General features: G+C 31.6%; 2 protein-coding genes and 1 pseudogene across 10 annotated transcripts; 2 read left to right on the forward strand and 1 right to left on the reverse strand.

Moving 5' to 3' along the window:
* The first annotated feature begins 3,550 nt into the window (after nucleotides 1–3,550).
* XK-1 (xylulose kinase-1) lies at nucleotides 3,551–7,132 on the forward strand. Of its 5 annotated transcripts, none has more exons than XM_022891783.2 (9): nucleotides 3,558–3,736; nucleotides 3,927–4,197; nucleotides 4,363–4,502; nucleotides 4,608–4,860; nucleotides 4,984–5,116; nucleotides 5,476–5,564; nucleotides 5,857–6,134; nucleotides 6,603–6,672; nucleotides 6,764–7,132. In XM_022891783.2, the coding sequence occupies exons 2-9, from the start codon at nucleotides 3,946–3,948 to the stop codon at nucleotides 6,959–6,961; spliced, it is 1,413 nt and encodes a 470-aa protein (XP_022747518.2). In that variant the 5' UTR covers nucleotides 3,558–3,736; nucleotides 3,927–3,945; the 3' UTR covers nucleotides 6,962–7,132. The 5 variants fall into 5 exon arrangements, with proteins under 5 accessions (XP_089601684.1, XP_022747518.2, XP_022747511.2 ...); XM_022891776.2 differs by having other exon boundaries at nucleotides 3,585–3,736; nucleotides 3,956–4,197; XM_089745559.1 differs by having other exon boundaries at nucleotides 3,620–3,736; nucleotides 4,359–4,502.
* Nucleotides 7,133–7,230: 98 nt separating this feature from the next.
* On the forward strand, nucleotides 7,231–8,979 carry LOC111297171 (uncharacterized; annotated as a pseudogene). The gene is made up of 3 exons (XR_016328778.1): nucleotides 7,231–7,949; nucleotides 8,453–8,657; nucleotides 8,783–8,979. The product of XR_016328778.1 is annotated as an uncharacterized LOC111297171 (transcript).
* Nucleotides 8,980–9,696: 717 nt separating this feature from the next.
* On the reverse strand, nucleotides 9,697–15,074 carry LOC111297138 (protein DETOXIFICATION 46, chloroplastic-like). 4 transcript variants are annotated; one of them, XM_022891768.2, is made up of 14 exons: nucleotides 14,511–15,074; nucleotides 14,263–14,357; nucleotides 13,589–13,697; nucleotides 13,380–13,435; nucleotides 12,634–12,689; nucleotides 11,918–12,056; nucleotides 11,665–11,802; nucleotides 11,512–11,580; nucleotides 11,296–11,406; nucleotides 11,022–11,150; nucleotides 10,609–10,686; nucleotides 10,385–10,456; nucleotides 10,228–10,290; nucleotides 9,697–10,146 (listed from the first exon to the last, which is right to left on the reverse strand). In XM_022891768.2, exons 1-14 carry the CDS (start codon nucleotides 14,947–14,949, stop codon nucleotides 10,066–10,068), a joined length of 1,635 nt encoding a protein of 544 aa, XP_022747503.2. In that variant the 5' UTR covers nucleotides 14,950–15,074; the 3' UTR covers nucleotides 9,697–10,065. The 4 variants fall into 4 exon arrangements, 2 of the variants coding, with proteins under 2 accessions (XP_022747503.2, XP_089601686.1); XR_016328776.1 differs by lacking the exon at nucleotides 10,385–10,456 and having other exon boundaries at nucleotides 9,887–10,146; nucleotides 10,228–10,318; XR_016328777.1 differs by lacking the exons at nucleotides 9,697–10,146; nucleotides 10,228–10,290; nucleotides 10,385–10,456 and adding an exon at nucleotides 10,778–10,939.
* Nucleotides 15,075–19,277: the final 4,203 nt, after the last annotated feature.

Raw genomic sequence — 19,277 nt, forward strand, 5'->3', positions numbered from 1 at the left:
TGTCCATTCAAGTGAAAATTTTTTTCCTTTTATGTTTTATGTAATAAAAATGTGGAGTAATATTAGGTATCATTATCTTAGTGGAATTCACTCGAGGGGAAAAGATAATAATAATAATGAAATTTTAATTAATGTTCCACAAATAAGTATTCGCAATTAATCAGTGGCAAATGTTGCGTTAACAAACACGTATAGTAGCAATTAAGACGAGTTGCAACATGTACCCATCGTTTATATCATAAAAGGCACTTTGTAATAATATATATTTATTATCAATTAATATTTTCATATCCGTGTATATATATATATATATTTGATAAATAAATTTATTAAAAATGCAACCAATACCAAGTTAAAAAATATGATAATTATTTATGTTTTATTTATATTTTATTCTAAGATATTAAAAATATAAATGTGAGCTTGATAAAAAGACATAATTCAAGTTTTATAGTATGCTTTAAATTCAATGCAATGTTAGTGGAGGTCAACAAAAATCACCTCTTGTATGTTATTCAGACGAATTTCTTCAAAATTTTATTTATTTTTTTGTACACATAAAATTTACGTGTATATATGATTTTATGTTAATTTGTGAATGCAATTTGCAAATATTTAAATTTCTCAAAACTCTTTTTTTTTTTCACGATGCAAAATTAAGAACAAAATTACTATTGAGGAATAAGATTTAAAATTAAAAAAAATTAAGATTACAGTTTGTGTTGTTACTAATTAGTCAAGTATTAAGAAAGATTAAGGGGACCTAAAGAAATCAATGCGATTGCACGTCACGCGCAGAAATGAGATCTAAAGGAGAATTAATGGACGGTGGGGGGTAAGGGATATTCTCCCATGTGATGGGTTTCTATACCTGTCAGGCTTTACACGTAGGAACGAGTCCCAGAGGAACTCAAAAGTCAATTCCACGTCAACCGTGGCATTGGATCCGCTATCGTCCATTTAGCTGTTGAATCTCCGCCAGTAGAGCGGGGGCTCTTGGGGCGTAGCAGGAGTTCTAAGCTTTCATTAAGATCAAAAAATATTTCGAACTTATATGTACTTTAAATAAAGTTCTAAAATTTTTTATTAACTTAATTTATTTATTGTTGAAACTATGATTAATTGTCAAAAGAGCATTTTCAGTAATAAATATTTTGAATATATGTTTATATAGTTAAATAAAAAATTAATGGTTGAATAATAATTTAATTATGTATTAAAAATGAGTTAAAAATATTAATAATAAAATTATTGTCTAATATTTTTAAAATATAAAATCGTGTCAATGATAATTGTAAAGTTTTTGATAATTATAAGTGAATATAAAAATTTTAGCCTTTTAATATTATTATGTTATTATTGATTTTTTTATAATTTAATATAATTGAATTAAATTCACTTAATAAAATTTTAGTTCAGCGACTGTCGTGGAGTGAAGGTGCACCGGAGTTGACGGAAGTTTCGACTACCGTAGCTGCCCAGCTCTTGCTGCCTGCCTTTAGTACATTTTCATTGTGATTAACTCTTTTATTGTTAATAAGTATTTTTGTTCCTTCTTCCATTATATTTGTAACTTATTATTTTATTTTTGCTTCAGATTGCATTCAGCAACTGCCATTTCCTTTTGACTAAGTGAAAGGGATGAGAATAAAAAAAAAAAAAATCTTATGCATATACATACAAAGAAAAAGAAAAGAATTTATAGTATTAGTAAATCAAATTTAAGTACTACTTATAAACAGTGTAACGTTGCTTTTCTCCGTAAAGAAAATAAAGAAATCATAATTAAAAGTTTGGCATCCGCATGTAATGGAAAGTTGATGGAACAAATAACAATGTTTGCATTTTGGCGAGCATTCTGCTGGAATATCCTATTCATGCCTCCAATAATACCGCTTCAAAGCCTGGAATTATCATGTTCAATACATTAAAAAAAATAAAAATGCAATCCATTCTCAGTTTCTCGCATTGTTTTATTACGACGTTGACATCAGCGTCCGACAGTCTGGCAAGCGGCAACATCTTCCTATTTCCGCACCGCATGATTTTATTTTTATCTAATTAGTGTTTTTCATCGATTAACGTAAAATTAATAAATTATAAATTATAAATTAAAAAAATATAACATAACAAATTATAATTATTTTATTAATATATGTAAAAAAATTTACATATATTTTAATATGTAAATTTTATGCTAGAATGCTGAGTGCCAGCAAAGAATTGGGAACGGATGCGGTGAGCGTATCATTTCCCGACTCTCGTCTACTTTTTACTGATTGGCACGTGCGACCTCTTTTTGGCTGTGGCCTTGCGGGGGTGGTCCTGGTGGGCAAATTATTTGGAAATAGTCTAGTGCTGTCTGAGCCAACGGCCCTGTGACCGAGAGAAGACGCTACATTAGCTGTCAGCTCTGCTTTGAATTGCGATCACAATATTGGCTCACGTGCTAGCCTGATCTGTCTCATTTCATATGTGGGGAGCAACTGCCACATCCTTTGCCATTTATATTTTCCAATTTTTCCATCTCTAATTATATGAGCTCACCGTCACATGTCACAAAGTGTCATTTCCCAATCAAATTGTCCGTATCAATTATGACATGATGTCAAATTGCTTTGTTGCTTTGACTTGGCCAGGACATATGAACCACCTTGTAACTTTTTTGTATGGTTTTTGATTGATGTATAGGGAGCAATACGTCAAAAGATAAGATTATTTAAAATCAAATAGTGAATAACAGGAATTTAAATTTAAATTTAATTATTTCCTTTGTTTTATTTTTTATCTATTTTTTAATATCAAAAAAATTTTTGTTTTATATTTTAAAATTATTTTATGATTTTTTTATTTTTTATATTAAACATTATGAAACTTTAATTTTAATATTAAACACATGTAAATCAAAATTTTTTTAAACTCATGATAATAAATATATAACAAATATTTTAAGATAAAAAATATTTTAATTATTTTTAAGTGTTAATATTTAACACGTTTGAAATTTAAAATTTAATATTATTTATAATTTTTTTATTTAAATATTTTTAAATTATGATTTTTTTGGTTAAAAAGATGGCAAATACAAAAAATCAACACCTAATTATACGTAGGAAAAAGGATTAACATCAAACTAAATGTAAATCAATAAAAGTTTTGCTTATTGAAACTAATATCTCCTACAAGAACTAAGCAGCAAAATATTCATTTAAAGGTAATATTTACAATCAAAACTTCATACTTTGTACTCTCTCTAATCTTTTTTTTTTTTTTGGTTAATTTTTTTGGGTGTTCCAAAATTATATATATTTTAAATATTTAGAAAATTTATTTTTTTATATTTAAATTTTTTGTTGGTTTTTAACATTAAAAATATGAAAATTTAATTTTAATATTAAATTCATTAAAATCAAAATTTTTAAAAAAAAATTTCGTAAAATGTAACACAGTTCAAACATTTTTGGATGGAGAGAGTCTTTCTTATCACGGAACTGAAAAAGATGGAAATTGTAAATCCTTGGCCAATCCAATTTCAGAGGAGCCCAATCCAATTGAAGGGGCCTATACAAACCACAACCAATGAATCGAAGAATCCAACAACAGTAAATTTCCCTTATCCATTGCGAACTTCAAATCAGAGTGAAACCAGCACAAGCGAGGTGCCAAAGCATGCTTGGCTCAGTTCTCCATTCCTCCCTCTCCACACTGGTTCTCTATCCATCGCCCCCCAAGCCAGGTACTGTTTTCCCCTCTCAATCATCATGCCAGACATTTCTTGAATAAATTTTAGTGTCAGATATCTTAATTTGTATGCCTTTTACACGCTAATATTTCCAGAAAATTGTGAATTTCGTCTATATATTTATTTATTTATTTCAAAAATAGCTATTTTACACGCATAAAATGCGAGTGCTATGGTCATTCAGGGATTTAAACAGTGTAAATATGTCTCCAGGATGTTGTATTTCAAAGAAGTTGAATGTAAGAACTGGACAATGCAAGAATAGAGTAGAGAAATCAGCAAGGCGGAGAACAATGGTTATTGGATGTAAGAAAGAGAATCAAGAAGTGGGTTTTCAAGCTAGTGAACGGCTTTATCTTGGAATGGATTTTGGAACATCCGGAGCTAGGTATGCTTTGATTGACAAGCAAGGGACAATTCATGCTGAAGGGAAGAGAGTATATCCGCAATACGTGGTAAGAACCCTCGACAACTTCATGATTAGTTATAAATCTTTTTTGTCGAAGTTGCTTGAACATTTAAAGTTTTCATAGAATTGTATAGGTTAGAGTTCAAAATTCAAATAGGGATTGTTTATTTACCCTGCCATGCTGATGGTGTTGTTTCTGCTGTCTAGAAAGAGGGAGGAAACAATGGATTGGGCTTGGTCATGGAAAACAACCCTTTTCTCACTGCTTGAAGATGTTCCTGTTCATCTCCGTCCTCTCATCGCATCCATTTCTCTTGATGGGACTTCTGCAACTACTCTCATTATTGACGGGTGATTATCTAAAAGAATAAAAGATTGTTTGCTGATCCATGTAGCATTTTCCTTCTCAATTACTGGATTGAATTTCAATGTGGTATCTGAATTTATCACCTGCAGAAATACAGGAGAACCATTAGCCAGACCTTACCTCTACAATGAGAGTTGTCCTGATGCTTTACCAGTTGTAAAGTCCATTGCTCCTGTAAACCATACAGTCTGCTCTGGAACCTCTACCCTGTGCAAGCTTGTTTCATGGTGGAACAATGACAAATCAGACAAAAAATCTATAATATTATTGCATCAAGCTGATTGGTTGTTGTGGTTTCTTCATGGGCAGCTTGGAGTTTCTGATTACAACAATGCTTTGAAGGTATCATACAATAACTCATTACTCTTAACTCATAAGCTTAGGATTTTAATTCCTCCTGGTAACCCACAGGCTTCAGCAAATTTAAGCAATGAATGATTATGCAATTGCTCCATATGTGTCTAGGTTGGTTATGATCCTGAACTCGACTCCTATCCGGCTTGGCTGTTATCTCAGCCTTATTCGCAACTTTTACCTGCAATCAAGGCTCCTGGAACTTCAATCGGCCATTTGAAAGGGGATGTTAGAGCACAATTTGGTATGCATTTGTTCCATAAATAGCTTCCTGTGCCTCCCTAGATGGTTCAAGGGGCAGTTAATTGTGTGGTTTAAGTGTGATACATTTCGTTCTCAGTCAGAATGAGATTTTGCATTTCTACTAGAAAAGTAAAAGTTGAGATTTTGCATCCCTTAAAGAGAAATGTAAATTTGAATTTTATATTTATTTCTTCTGAAAAGAGAAATAGTTGGAAATTTTGAAAAGAAAAAGTTGGAAAACTATGGATAAATTGTTCTGGATTTATGTGCACATGATATTTGTTGCTTCTTGATTGCATGTTAAGCCTGCCCTAAACTTCTGAAGCTGCAATTAATATTTTATAAAATACATCATAACAGGTTTTTCAGAAGATTGTATTGTATGTACTGGGACCACTGATAGCATAGCGGCCTTTCTTGCAGCACGTGCAACAAAACCTGGGAAAGCGGTTAGAATTTTGTGACTTGGCTTTAATTTGTGTTTATCAGGAAATGAGAAGTGGCTTTTTGTTGGTTTTCATACATTCATCGGGATTTCCTTATGACCTTGATAGTCTTCCTCGATCTATTTCATATTTGGTTCATTATTGCCGAAGTAAATACAGACACATTTTTCAGCTATAATTCTGTTTATGATGCAATTGGCTATGGTGCATTTTACTGCTATTCTTAGAGACCTTAATTGCAATTAGCATGTCTTTTCTCTCCAAGTTTCATAAATTAAGCATATTTTTTATGTAGGTCACCTCATTGGGTTCAACCCTTGCAATTAAACTGCTAAGTATAACTAGGATAGAGGATGCAAGATATGGGGTGTATAGTCATCGCCTTGATGATAAATGGCTTGTTGGAGGAGCTTCAAATACCGGTGGAGCAGTTCTTAAGGAAATTTTCACTGATGAGCAATTGGAAAAACTGAGTGAACATATTAATCCCATGGATGCCTCCCCTCTAGACTACTATCCCTTAAAATCAGTTGGAGAGAGATTCCCTGTGGCGGATCCAAAGATGGAGCCTAGGTATTAGTCTCTCTCTCTCTCCCCATTAGAACATTCATATATCCCGTAAGCTGTACAGTTCATGAGAGGGATGCTTACTTATTTGCTTGTAAGAATGTTTTATATGACTACAAGTTCTGATTCCTACTTCCACAGTATTCTGCCAGGTAGTTTAAAAGTATTATATCCAAGTTAGTTGACTGCATAAGAAACGTAGTGACTATAATGTGCTCCATAATGTGAACTGTGAAATGCTTATTTCTATCTGGAAAAGGGAATAGCGAGCCATTAGTTCCCCCATTTAAGGAATGCAGATCAATATGATGACAATAGTTTCTATAGAGGAATGTATCTTCAATGACTATGTTTTTGTTCCTTTTCTGTCTGAGATTTTGTACAGTCGCATACAGGACTGGCGGTTCAATATAGTACTAGAATAACAGAAATTATTATCCTTCTCAACATTATTTAATTTTCAATTTTGTGCAGGTTACATCCACGCCCAGAAAGTGATGTAGAATACTTGCATGGTATTTTGGAATCGATTGCCCGTATAGAGGTATAGAGATTTATTTGCTTGTAGAAAGGAGGCATGCATTGCTACGGATGAAAATTATTCTAAAATGTACTTCTTTTGGTATTATATTTAGGCAAAGGCTTACATCTTATTGAAGAATCTAGGCGCGACCCAAGTGGACGAAGTGTTTACTGCTGGAGGTGGTGCAGAAAACGAGAAATGGACAAAGATTCGAGAGAGAGTACTTGGTTTACGTGTGAGCCGAGCAACTCAAACAGAGGCTGCCTATGGAGCTGCTTTGTTGGCATTGAAGGGTGCCCAACAGAAGTAATGGCTAGTGAGAGCAGGCAATGACTGTCTTCATTTTGAAGGATCAGTATATAAAATGTGGAGAGTATATAAATCCTGCTTAGCTTTTTGCAAGCAAAGCAGGAAGGACAAAATAACAATATGCAACGAATCCAAGATACTGGCATTTGCCTAAAGAGAAGTATTCCCATCACGCCAATGTGAAACAATGAAAGTTGGAGGAGGCTAGGCCAATCTGATGGCCAACCATAGGATGAAGATTTCAAATAAAATGAGTAACAAATAAACAGTACTCGTGTGAAGGGAAAAGCTAGAGCCTAAGAGCTAAACCCTAATGGTCGGGGTGTTGCTAGAATTGAACTCCAGACCTCTTGCATGGGAAGTGAGAATCATACCACTAGACAAAACACCCATGGCGGCATCCATTAAATTCAGTAACGAATTTCTGACCAATGCTATCGTCCCTAAAGAAAAACACAATCCAGTGAGAGTAATGGCGGCAAAACTTAGCTTCTTCGTGAGACCCCTTTGCATCTCAATCTCAGGATTCCACAATAAAATCACAATAATTCGAAAACCCCTTCATTCTTCTTCTCTTTCATCTTTATCTTCGCTCAATTTCCCTCAATCCCAATCTCTCTCTATCACCAATTCCCCAAATTCAAACCACAATGACAACTAGCCTTTACCCTTGCTAGAGAAGGAACTAGAACAAGAATTTCACTCTGAAGTTGAAGAACATGATAGTAATGACGACGAGGATGATGTTGCGATTGAAAATGGTGAAGAGGGTAGCGTGGTAAATTTGGGTTTGGAGGTGGTTGCGGGAAATTCCAAGGTTAGGAAAGTGAAACTACCGAATCTAACGGTTAAGGAAAAGAAAGAGCTGGCTTCTTATGCACATGGATTAGGGAAGAAGTTAAAAGTGTCAACTGGTCGGCAAATCTGGTGTTACTGATAATGTCGTGCTCTCTTTTCTAGATACTCTTGAAGCCAATGAACTTCTAAAGGTACCATCTTTTTTCCTTTGCTCTTTCTAAAGGTTTGATTTTTAATTTTGCTGTTGAGGGTTTAGGGTTTTATGTCATATTAAAATTAGTTGTCCAAGTGAATTATCATAATAAATGAACAGATTTTTTTTCCTGATTGTATTAGCTTAAAATTATTGTTCCATGCCATTTCATAATTGCTCTTTGCTTTGGATTAGTCTGTGTTCTTTTGTCCTAGTAGTGGAGTAACCGAGTCGAGCTACTTGGACTATTTGGGTCGACTCGGGAAAAACTCGAGCTCCATCAATTAATTGTGAGATGCTTGTCAATATTACTTCTTTTTTGCATTCATGGACAGAAAAAGTATCAAAGATGCCAACTTGATTTTAAGTTTTATGGGAAGATAAGTTCATGTGGATGTTCAATTTTTATTAGAGATTCATACCGATATTGGTGAAGAGGCAGTGGGATTGCCAGCTTACTATTTGGTATATCTATTTTTTAACTTTAAACTTCATGAACAGATCAAAATTCACAGGACCTGTCCGGGAGAGTTAGAGGATGTGGTGAACCAACCGGAGCAAGCAACTAGTTCTGTTGTAGTCGGTCCAATTGGCCGGACTATGATCATATACAGGCCTAGTCTCACCAAATTGAAGGCCGAGGAGAAAAAGAAAGTCTCAGAGAGTTTTTATGAGAAGGCAATCAAAGCTGAAACCTGCATTGATGGTAAAGACAGAAGACAGAACAACTGCATTTGTGGAATTACTCTCTATTTTCTGTTAATTGTTTGGATGCACATTATTGTATGCTGTTGCACGACCCTCCCCTAATTCCCTTTGTAAAATATGCAGAATAAAGGAGCGTTACCCAGATTATCCGGATGTGGTAGAAGGAGAACCGGCAAGGTTTGAACGCTGATTTCTGGCAATGTTTTTCTGTGACCATGGTGACTCGCTCTTTTCATAAGGCCATTTGTTCATGAAAAGACTGTCCCTGAGGATACATGTTTGGTAACAAGTTTGATGATTCAATTGAAGTTAAAGGAATCCATGGCAGGTATTGCTTGATGAAAGAGAACAATTTGGCTCATTGGCAAATATGATGCATGTAATGTTGAGAGTTGAGACAAATTCGGAGATAGGTTAGAGGACATCGTTGATTGAGGATGGCAAAGGTATGTTTGTAGTTGTTTCTAGCTTCCGAATATGTGTAGATTTTATATGCAATTTTAGCATATGCCTTGACAGTTAATGCTCGGTTGAAACTGTTTCAATCTGTCTCTACTCTTACTCTTTACTTTCAAGATTGAAAATGGAGGTGTACATGTAAATTGAAAATGGAGGTATACATGTAAATGGGTGGCAAGAGATCCCACCTTTGGAAGAATCTGAGCATCTGCCGGATGGTATCCTTCCGTGACTTTGAGGTCCACATTCTTTCTCTTTGAAATCTTAGCACTGATTCTTTCTTCAGACTAGGTAAAAGCTACGTCCTCAACCGTGGAAATAAGTGGGGAACCATACCTAACAAAGGTTTGGATTCCACCGTACCTTTAATAAGATGCTTTTGAAATCATTGTATTTTTAATTGAATTCAAATATCAATTTTAATAAAATTTATTCAGTATATATCATTTTGCAGTTATAATAATTTTTGTTATTATTTTCGATTTTATCAAAATAAATCTTATTGTCCATCCACATAAGTCCCTTATAAAGAATGTTGTGTACACGATCAGCTTTTACTGGTCTCAACTCGCCCGCACTGATATTCTGAGTGAAGCAGGGCTTCACAAACTTTCTTGAAACTATATATATATTTCTCCACATTATTCAATCTGTTGGTGAGATTTTTGTACAAAAGTAACACATTTTCAGTATCACAATAAAAAATAATATATTGCTACAGTCGCTGGGAAGAATGAAAAAAGGAAAAACATACCTCGGCCTATGGCGTTATTGAGCTCAAAGACAGATGATATTTGAACCATTTTCTATTTTTTTTTTTTTTTAAAAGGATCTTTGCTAGCAGCAATTCAATCATATGCACAGTAAGATGAATGGCATCTGACAGTAGTCAAAGGCAAAAGGTTCTATAGTCGTCGGGTTCAGAAACTAAGACGCTGTGAGCTTCTTCACTTCATATGTCTCAAATCTTCTGAGTAGAGTATGCCACTTGGAGAAAGAAGACGTTGAAGGGAGAGGAAGAATCTAGCCTGAAAAATGTTAGAATTTCAGCATTCATATCATCTGAAACCAATGGCTTGAATGCAATTGTTACAGAGGCTAGTCTTTACCCATTGAAACCCCACAAGCGCAAACCAGCAGCCTGGCAAGCCATATCCTCTAGAACGCACAAACTGGTAACATAAAGTTAGGACAATTCTACTGCATAATCCATGCAACATATAATATTAAGAGTACTGAAAATGGGACGAGGAAGTATATCTCTACCAGCAGTAAAAGTGCACCAAATGCAAAGCATCCATGCATTGAGAAGCTAATAAATCTAAGATCTCGTCCAGCCTATAAAAAAAATGCATTTTTGATGATAGTAAATTATAGAAGTAAGCATAGGTTTTTTCATGTAATGCTCCATCATGAAGCATGACATGGACAACTGGCAAACCAAGTTATTTTGAATCGAGATATTTAAAACTAAAATTAAATCAACATACCAGCAAAGCGCCTTCAAGGCTATGAGTGCTTGGGGTCACAGCTAATGCAAGAAAGAATGGTAACAGCACCTTGTGCATCTGCATGGGCACAATGAAATAGCAAGGATCAAATACTTAAAAGATCCACATGTCATTGTTGTATAAATATCCTTGTGTTCGTATCTTATACCTTCAATCCAGGACAAATAGAAAATCTCAGCTTACGAGTGAATATTGCAACGATATCCAGGATATTAGCAAATAGTAAAACATTCAGGTTTGAATTTCATCGAGTAATATCACAACAGGAGAATTGACCTCATGTGGAATCTTTTTTTGCTCATGAGTCATGCTGTAATGAAACCACTAATATTTAAATCTGTAACTGGTGGAAACATGAAGGATGGATTACAAGTTGAAGAACATGAACTAACCTCCCCTATGACCATTGGATCAGGTGTAAAGATATTGGGAAAAAACCAAGGAACTGCCATTCCAATAATCCCTACTACCAGACCAAGTGTAGCACCAATGCTGACAAGGGATTTTAGAAGCATTCTAGCCTGTTTGATATCATAAACGATTCAACACACGTTAGAGGACAACATCCATATTGAGATGCTGTACTAGTTACTCTATGCTATACATTAATGCTGTTGAGGCAGGGGAAAAAGCAATCAGCATAAAATTAAAATTCAGATAACGAACCTCTGCCAAACTACGATTGACTCCATATATCAACTCGGGCATAAATGACTGTGCAGTTTGAGAAAGAGGATTACCCCAGATGGTGCACATGCCTAATATTTGGAGCATGACCTAGTTTAAAAAAGTAAGTAGAAAATATTGGTCATTGATTTTCAATAATGCAATCTAAAGCAGACAAGAAAGAGACTAAAAATAAAGAGTGTGAGTAAATCTAACCTGATGAGCAGCAATAGTGTGTGTGCCCATAGATGTGGTGAAATATATAAGGAGAGAGTAGAAAGCTACCTAAAACAACATAAAAATGCCTCAGATGAAAGGAGAGAATCACAGAGTACCAGATAGTGCTATTAAATGAAGTTGAATGTAAACCTTGGACACCAAAGTTAAAAATACAGGAGCAGCAAGTTCTAGCACGGTCAGCAGCTCATTAAGTGATGGAATGGAGATGGCAAATGCATTGTACCCTTTTTTGTTCAGAGCTTCAATCATCATATAAGCTGCAACAACCTAGAACATATGCTGGTAAGCGATGGTGGCAAAGAGTTTTACCCCGTCAACGAACACTTAAATGAATATGAATGGGAAATCTGGGTCTGTGTCATTTTCAAATTTCATTCTGTACCTGTGAAACCGCTGTTGCCCATGCTGCCCCAGCAATACCGTAGCCTAAAAAGATGCAGAGGACAACATCACCAATGCCATTTATGGCACTGGAAACTGCCAGAGCTTTCAATGGTCCCCAGGAATCTTTCATGCCAAGACTAGGAGACAGAAAGAGAGTGTCAGAGTACTAGAAACGAAAATGAAGTAACAAATACTTACACTCTTGACAATTCAATAATGGAAAATTCATCAGTAATCGGAATAGAATAAATCCTACTAAAACAAGTATGCTGGTATAGGACATATAAGATATTGCAGAGTAAATATATGCATGTAAATGAAAATATGTCTTTTAAAATAGATAATCAATCCATCAGATCATAAATAATCCAAATAGCTTCTTTTTAATATCCTTGGTTTTAGCTGGACAGTAGGAGTCCAGCTAATACAGCTTCACTTTACAAACAAATAAAATAAAAAATAACTTTCCCTTGCCAAAAGCTCAATGGAAAGGCACTCACAACATTTTGTGTGCATCAAATAGTAAAGTATGCCAAGAACTCACAAAAGACAACAAGAAGAATACTGCAAGCTCATTAAAAGGCACTCACAACATTGTGTGTGCATCACATAGTATAGTGTGTCAAGAACTAACAAAAGCCAACAAGAAAAATGCATTGCAAGCTTATTTAAACATAATTCACGGGAAAGGGAGAAAACAAAATACATCACCACCTGGCACTTTGAGCAACCCATCCAACTAGAACTGCTGGCCATGATAAACCTCTAATCTACAAAAAGAAAATATTTTGCTTCAATTAAGAGGAATAATCAAGCATGACAAGCACAGAGGAGGCCATAAGAATAAATATTAGACAAAATTCTATTCAACTAGTTGCTGTCAAAGAATATCAAGCAGGAGGAATATGTTATAAAGGTCAGTGGTAACAGGATTAAGTAATTGATACTATCCAACCAGATGCAAATAGTAATGGCTTCAATTCCCAAAAGGAAGATTTATGTTGCCTAACTCCATCTAGGGTACTATAGCCTCAACAAGACAATTATATACCTTCTCCCCTCCATCCCATGATAAACACATGAACAGATGAAAGCAGAAAATAGCATTTCAAACTCCATCCGCTATTGAAGATGGAGATCATTTCATAACATACTTTAACCTGGTACATATAATTTGACATCCCATTAGATAAATATAACTTGTAACAAAGTGAAGTAAGAAATTTATTTCAATAGAAGTGTGCTTCAGTTTGCCAAAGAAGAAAATTCTCTCAAATATCTCTGACCTCTGAACAGTCAAGAGGAAAGGAAATAGAACTGATGAAGAAAAAATGGCTCTAATAAGGTAGCTACCTTTCCTTCTATCTAACTCTAAGGTTTATTAGTATAAAAGGGAAGAAAGCTTACCAATAGAGAATATCTGAAAGTTTAAATGGGAAAGGAGATTGAAGAATATGAACCTGAACATATGTGTTTCCAGAAGGTACAAGATGTGCATTCTTTGATCCAGAAAAAGCTGAAAAATCAAAGAAGTAGAAGCAATTTTTTTTATTGGATTCTTGTTATCTATTATGAATGAAAACCACAGGCATGGATGATCAACAATATTAATAGGCATCCTACATTTATATAATCTGGTACTAAAAAAACCTTTAACAGTCTTTATTACCAGTTAATGCCCATGACCCAAAGAATCTTGTTAAAAAAAGCATCAAGAAGCCACAAATCAACCCGATAAAAAGCAGGATGGATATCTGATGCTGAACCTCATTTTTATCCTGCAGCAATACCATATTGTTAAAGAGTTAAGCCTAAAATGCAGCCTTAAACACCGAGGAGCAAATAGAAACCGATTATACAAAGGATCCAAATGCTAGAGTGTCATAAAATAGGAAGACAAACAAATCACAGTCTGTACACACTAATCATATACAATTAAATAAACATGCAATAATGCTGTATCAGGATGTAGCATACATGTGAACAATATGCACAAAATTTGTAATCCTAGTGCTAGATGAATTATGAATTTATGATAGCCAGTCGTTTTTGTTATGTAAAAGCAACAAGAGAGGTATTTAAATGACTTCTTGAAGCCTAGATAGACCGTTTCATGAGTGTGCTGAGATTACATCTTCCTTAGCTACTTTCTTCTATCCCATCTCCTTTTTTAGTTAAATCAACAATCATGTTCTGTCCCAAATTTCATCCATATTTTACATTTAAGTAAGTTTATCAATTGAGTTGATATTTCTTTAACTCACGAGTCATGACACCAACTTAGCTATAACACTATATTATAAGTAGTACTGAAAAAACCATAACATCATTTAAGAAACTAACCCGTCTAGCAAGGGAAATGGCCACCATATTGGAAGTAGCAACTGAAAGGAACATAAAAACATAACCCATATAATCACAAACAACTGTTGCAGGACCTGCCAATCCAAATTGACAATCCAATTAGTCATTATTCAACAAATTATCCTAAATGTTTTTTTTTTTTTTTTAAGTATCAATTTCGACTTCTTTATCTATTTTTCTTCAATTAATTATAAAAACCAAAAAAAAATTTCAACGAATTTAAGTACCTAAAGCAGCGAGCTCAACCGAGCTTCCCTGTCCAATAACCGCGGTATCAATGAGACTCATCAATGGCCCACAAATCCAAAGTCCAGTAGCGGGTCCAGTAAACATCACAATCTCTTTAATTTGATTCCATATGCTCTGATTTGCAAATCCCTCTCCCTTAATTTCCACCGTCGTTTCCTCGTCTTCTTTCTCAACCAAAGCTTCATTGCTTTCATAAGTTAATTCTTGCCTAGGGTTAATGCAATGAATTTTCAATCTAAATCTACGGCTTTGATGTTGCGATGTAATATTGCATGAACAAGAAAGCAATAAAGACCGTTGAAAACAACGGGTTGGGAAATTGATGGGTCTTTTATGGAAAAGAAATGAAGGATGGGACTTTATATTAGGGTTCGGGAGAGAAGTGAGAGAATAACAAGTTAGGGTTTTGCCTTGCATTTTCTTTGTTTTCCTTCATAGGTTTTGGGTGACGAATTGAAGCACAAAAACCTGATGCACGAGTAACAAAAGATTTTAAAGAAATGGAGGCAAATACCTAAACACAAACAACACACTCTTTTGGCGGCTAAGATAACCTCCAACAACTGACTAGCGTTATAACGTCTTAAAAGGGTAAACCGTGGATGACTATGGGCTGTGTTTTAAACCGTTTGATTTGAGTACTTTTTACTCAGGTTGGGGTCAAACTTTTGACTGTTGAGGACTACGGGCTGTATTCTAAACCGTTTGATTTACATTTTTTTTTACCACTTCCGGTCAAACTTTTGACCATTGGTGTCCCTATATAATTTGTGACCATTGGTAAATAAAATTTTTTTTTTCTTTTAAGTTCTCAATTTACTGTTTTTTGAGAATCAATTTTGAAAAAAAAAAACTTGCCTAATGATTAATCTCCAAAAAAAAAATTAATTTAGAATTTCAAAGTTGCTTAAGAAAAAAATTATCATTGAGCAACCAGAACAAAAGTATAAGTTAATTCTAATTTTTACATTGAACGTTTGACGTGAAAGTTTTAAATAGCAAATTAAAAAAAAAAAGAATATAAATGTCAAAATTTTAAATTCAACGTAAATCCTGATGTTTGAAGTATGTTTTGATCTTGAAATGTGACAAGTTTTTCTTACCTAAACATTTAACTTTAATTGACCAAAAAAATGTTTATATTTTAAAATGTCAATAGAATTTAATAAATCATTTAATTTGATTTTAAATTAATTGAATTGGACAAATTAAATAAAGATTAGGAATATCAAGTAAAATAAATTGATAGAATAACTATTATGGGCATTTGATTTGAGAAAATTCATAAATTTTTTCATAAAATTTTGATTGTAATTATTTTATTTTCACGTTTAATTCAGAATAATCTAATTATAAAAAAAAGTAACAAAATTTCAATAATCTTTAAAGTTTTAGAATCATAAATCCATTTTTTCTGTAATATTTTAAAATTTTAAAAAAAAATACATTATTTTTAAATTTGATTTAAATAAAAAATTATAAAATAATCATTATCATATTTAAAAATATATCTAAAAATGAGTACAACTCAATTCTAAACTTTCGCTACTAAATTTTTTATATTACAATTAACGATATTTGACATAAAAAATATATTAAACAAATCGTCATTTAAAGTTTTTATTCCTACAACTACGTCTCATATTAAATAGGCATTTCTAGGTTCTTTCCACCTTCTGGGTATAAATATTTAACAAAAATAATATAAATCTATTATTTATTACTGCTTAATTTAACATTATGGCATCCTAATCCAATTTACTTTTATAGTTAAATATGTAATTTAATTTATATAATTTATTCAAATTTTTTAAAAAATAAATTTTAATGAGATTCGATTTCAAGCTTATAATTTTTGTGACTATTATACCAATATATTATGTAATTGTCATAATCAAACAAATATGACTCTAATTTTAATGTAAAAAACATCATTTCTACTTAAAAACTAAATTGTTTGAAAAGAAAGAACAAAATCCGCTAATGCAATGGGCAGTATTAATTAATTAGCGTTAATTCATTGGTTTTCCATTTTAAGCAGTGTTTAATTGGCTAATACAGCAGACAATAAGTGGGCCCCTCTGATACTGTGTGAACTGTGAAGGATGAGGCTTCTTGAGTTTGGGAGAGCGAGAGATGTGAGGAAGCGAGTCGATGAAATAAATGACATTAATTTATGACGTTTTTAACTATAAACTTTCAAATGATTCATTTTAATTTTTGTATTATATGTTAAAAAATTTATCATAATTATTTAAGAATTATTATATGTAAAATTTTTTAATTAAATCAATAAATTTAAATACGAAATATCTTAAAAATAAAAAAAAAATTGAATATCATTTTTTAAAATTAAATATCCCTTAATATTATTACTGATTTATTAATGTAAGTAATGAATCGTTGTTGAAGACAGAGAATTCAAGAAAAAAAAATTAATAATTTAGAGAAGATGAATCAGATAGAAATTGGTAATTAACCAATCCTTCAAAATTGCTTCAGAAATGGGAAATGGTAATTGAAAAAACAACTGATAATGACTCATCTAGCTGGTGCCGTTTGCCGTCCCTTGCTACAACCATGATGTACGAACCCAGGGCAATAAAGAATAACGATAAGTTGATTTTTCTTTCGCAGCTACGACACTTCATTTTGTAATAATTTAATATTGAGCTTATTCAAGAGTCTACTTATTTATTCAAATCTTCATATTAGCTCAAATTTTGAGTGAATTTGTATAAAATTTTAAAAGTTCATTAAAAAAATTTGAGTATAATTTATAAATTTATTTAAATTTAAAATTTATATTCGATCTTATCTGAATTTATGTGTGTATATATATTATATAAAAATTAAGATTAATAATAAAATGGCGGTGGACGTTTTCAACGTTTTGACTCAAATCTACCATTTATTATCGTCAAATGAGGAATCTCGTGGGAATAAATTTGAGAAAATTAAAAATCGTTTTAAAATTGTAAAGTCGGATTTGGTTGGTTGGATTTATTTTTTTATTTAATTTGAATTAAATTTAAATATTATACAAATATATTAAGTTAAATCAATTTTTTTTATCGATAAATAAAAAATAAATAATAAAATAAATTGAATGATATATTTTATTATTTTTTAAGTTTTAAATTTTTATAAAACAAAAATAATTCATTTATATCTAAAATTATTTAAATATATTTAAAATTAACATTAAAATAATTAAATCAATAAAATTTAATTTAAATTGTATGAAAAATTAATTTTAATATAAATCAAAATTTAAAAATTTATATATTATATATTATATAAAAAAAATAAAACTAAAGCCATCGCTTTCAAATCATTACCCCCTTAGAGACGTTACCAGTGAACATTGCCTCATTGGTAGATTTTTAGTTTTTTTTCAAAACCCAAACAATGTTAGAAATTTTCTGCAGCTTACCTCTTTTGACTATAATGAATAAAAAAATAATAATAATTGATTTTTTTTTATTTAATTGTTATCAAATCTGAGATATTTTGCTCAAAACGAAACAAATCAAAGTTTGGTAAAAATCATAATCATTACAACCAAGTCCAATTTTTGCGAAACTATAACTACAACAATTATAATAACAAAAGTATAGCGGCGATTTAATGAAATTTCATTGAACAAACTGTGTTGATATGGGACCACCTCAACTCAATTATCAACGGAGCATTAATTGATGTTGTAGATATTATTTAATAACGACAAATATGTGCTGACGTTTGAGTAGGGAAATTACAAGGGGAAAGGGACTGCTTTCGTTTACTTTTTTTAGGTAGTTTTATTTGTTTTGCAGACTTTATTAATTTAAAAAAGATAAATTTCATTTATTTTTTTATATGAGATCTTACGATCTCAAAAATTATTTTAAATTTCAATTAATTTATAATCAAATCGAATCTGATTTTATAAAATATATAAATTTATTTTAAATTTATTTTATTCATTCATAAAATCAAAATTTTACTTAAAATAAATTAAATTATTTGTTATTCGGATTAATAAGTATTGATAATAAATTTCATTTATACTTTTTATTATTTGGACATTTCTCACATTTTATTTTTGTGATCCTTTTTCTCATATAGTATTATGTGGTATAGTATTCTCTAAATTTTAATAAAATTATTAAAATATTTTTAAGTTATAACAAATAAAATACGTTATTTTTTTAAATAATTTTATCAAGATATAATACTCAAATAAGTCATCAAATTTTTTTAAAAATATAAATAAATCCTTAATCGTTTATTGTAGGAAATTAAAGCTATAAATTTATATTTTATTTTAATTAGAATCTTGATTATATAAAATATTTATTTTTTATTTAAAATTTTTTAATTAAATGATTTAATTTATAAAAAAAAGTTACTTAGATTTATTTGGATGAATTAATGATCAATATTTAAAGAATATTATTTTAAGAATTTCACCAATTGAACATTATTCATCAAATTTTAAGATTTAATGAGCATTATTACAATAAAATAAAAAATTTTATAGTCTTAATTTAATATAACAAAAAACCAAGAGCTTATTTGAATTTTTGAAATAAAATTCAAAATTTTATTTGGATATTAAACTTTTTATCAAATAAAATAAGACTATCTCATGATTAAGGAATTATAAAGAAAAATATTTAGAACTTAAAAGGTTTTGAAGTGTAAATGTTTTAAATGTAAAATACATTATAATCAAAGTAACTAAGTCTTATAATAGTTTA

Source organism: Durio zibethinus, chromosome 16 (genome assembly GCF_047325235.1).
Source record: "Durio zibethinus cultivar Kanyao isolate XHJ-2024 chromosome 16, ASM4732523v1, whole genome shotgun sequence".
Classification (NCBI taxonomy): Eukaryota; Viridiplantae; Streptophyta; class Magnoliopsida; order Malvales; family Malvaceae; genus Durio; species Durio zibethinus.

Coding starts and splice junctions, on each gene's coding strand:
- LOC111297138 (XM_022891768.2), bottom strand. CDS start 14,949: ATGCAAGGCAAAACCCTAACTTGTTATTCTCTCACTTCTCTCCCGAAC. Junction 14,358..14,510: donor GGTTGAGCTCGCTGCTTTAG/GTACTTAAATTC, acceptor TTGGATTGGCAG/GTCCTGCAACAGTTGTTTGT. Junction 13,436..13,588: donor TGGGTCATGGGCATTAACTG/GTAATAAAGACT, acceptor TTGATTTTTCAG/CTTTTTCTGGATCAAAGAAT.
- XK-1 (XM_022891776.2), top strand. CDS start 3,670: ATGCTTGGCTCAGTTCTCCATTCCTCCCTCTCCACACTGGTTCTCTAT. Junction 4,198..4,362: donor GAGTATATCCGCAATACGTG/GTAAGAACCCTC, acceptor CTGTCTAGAAAG/AGGGAGGAAACAATGGATTG. Junction 6,673..6,763: donor AATCGATTGCCCGTATAGAG/GTATAGAGATTT, acceptor TATTATATTTAG/GCAAAGGCTTACATCTTATT.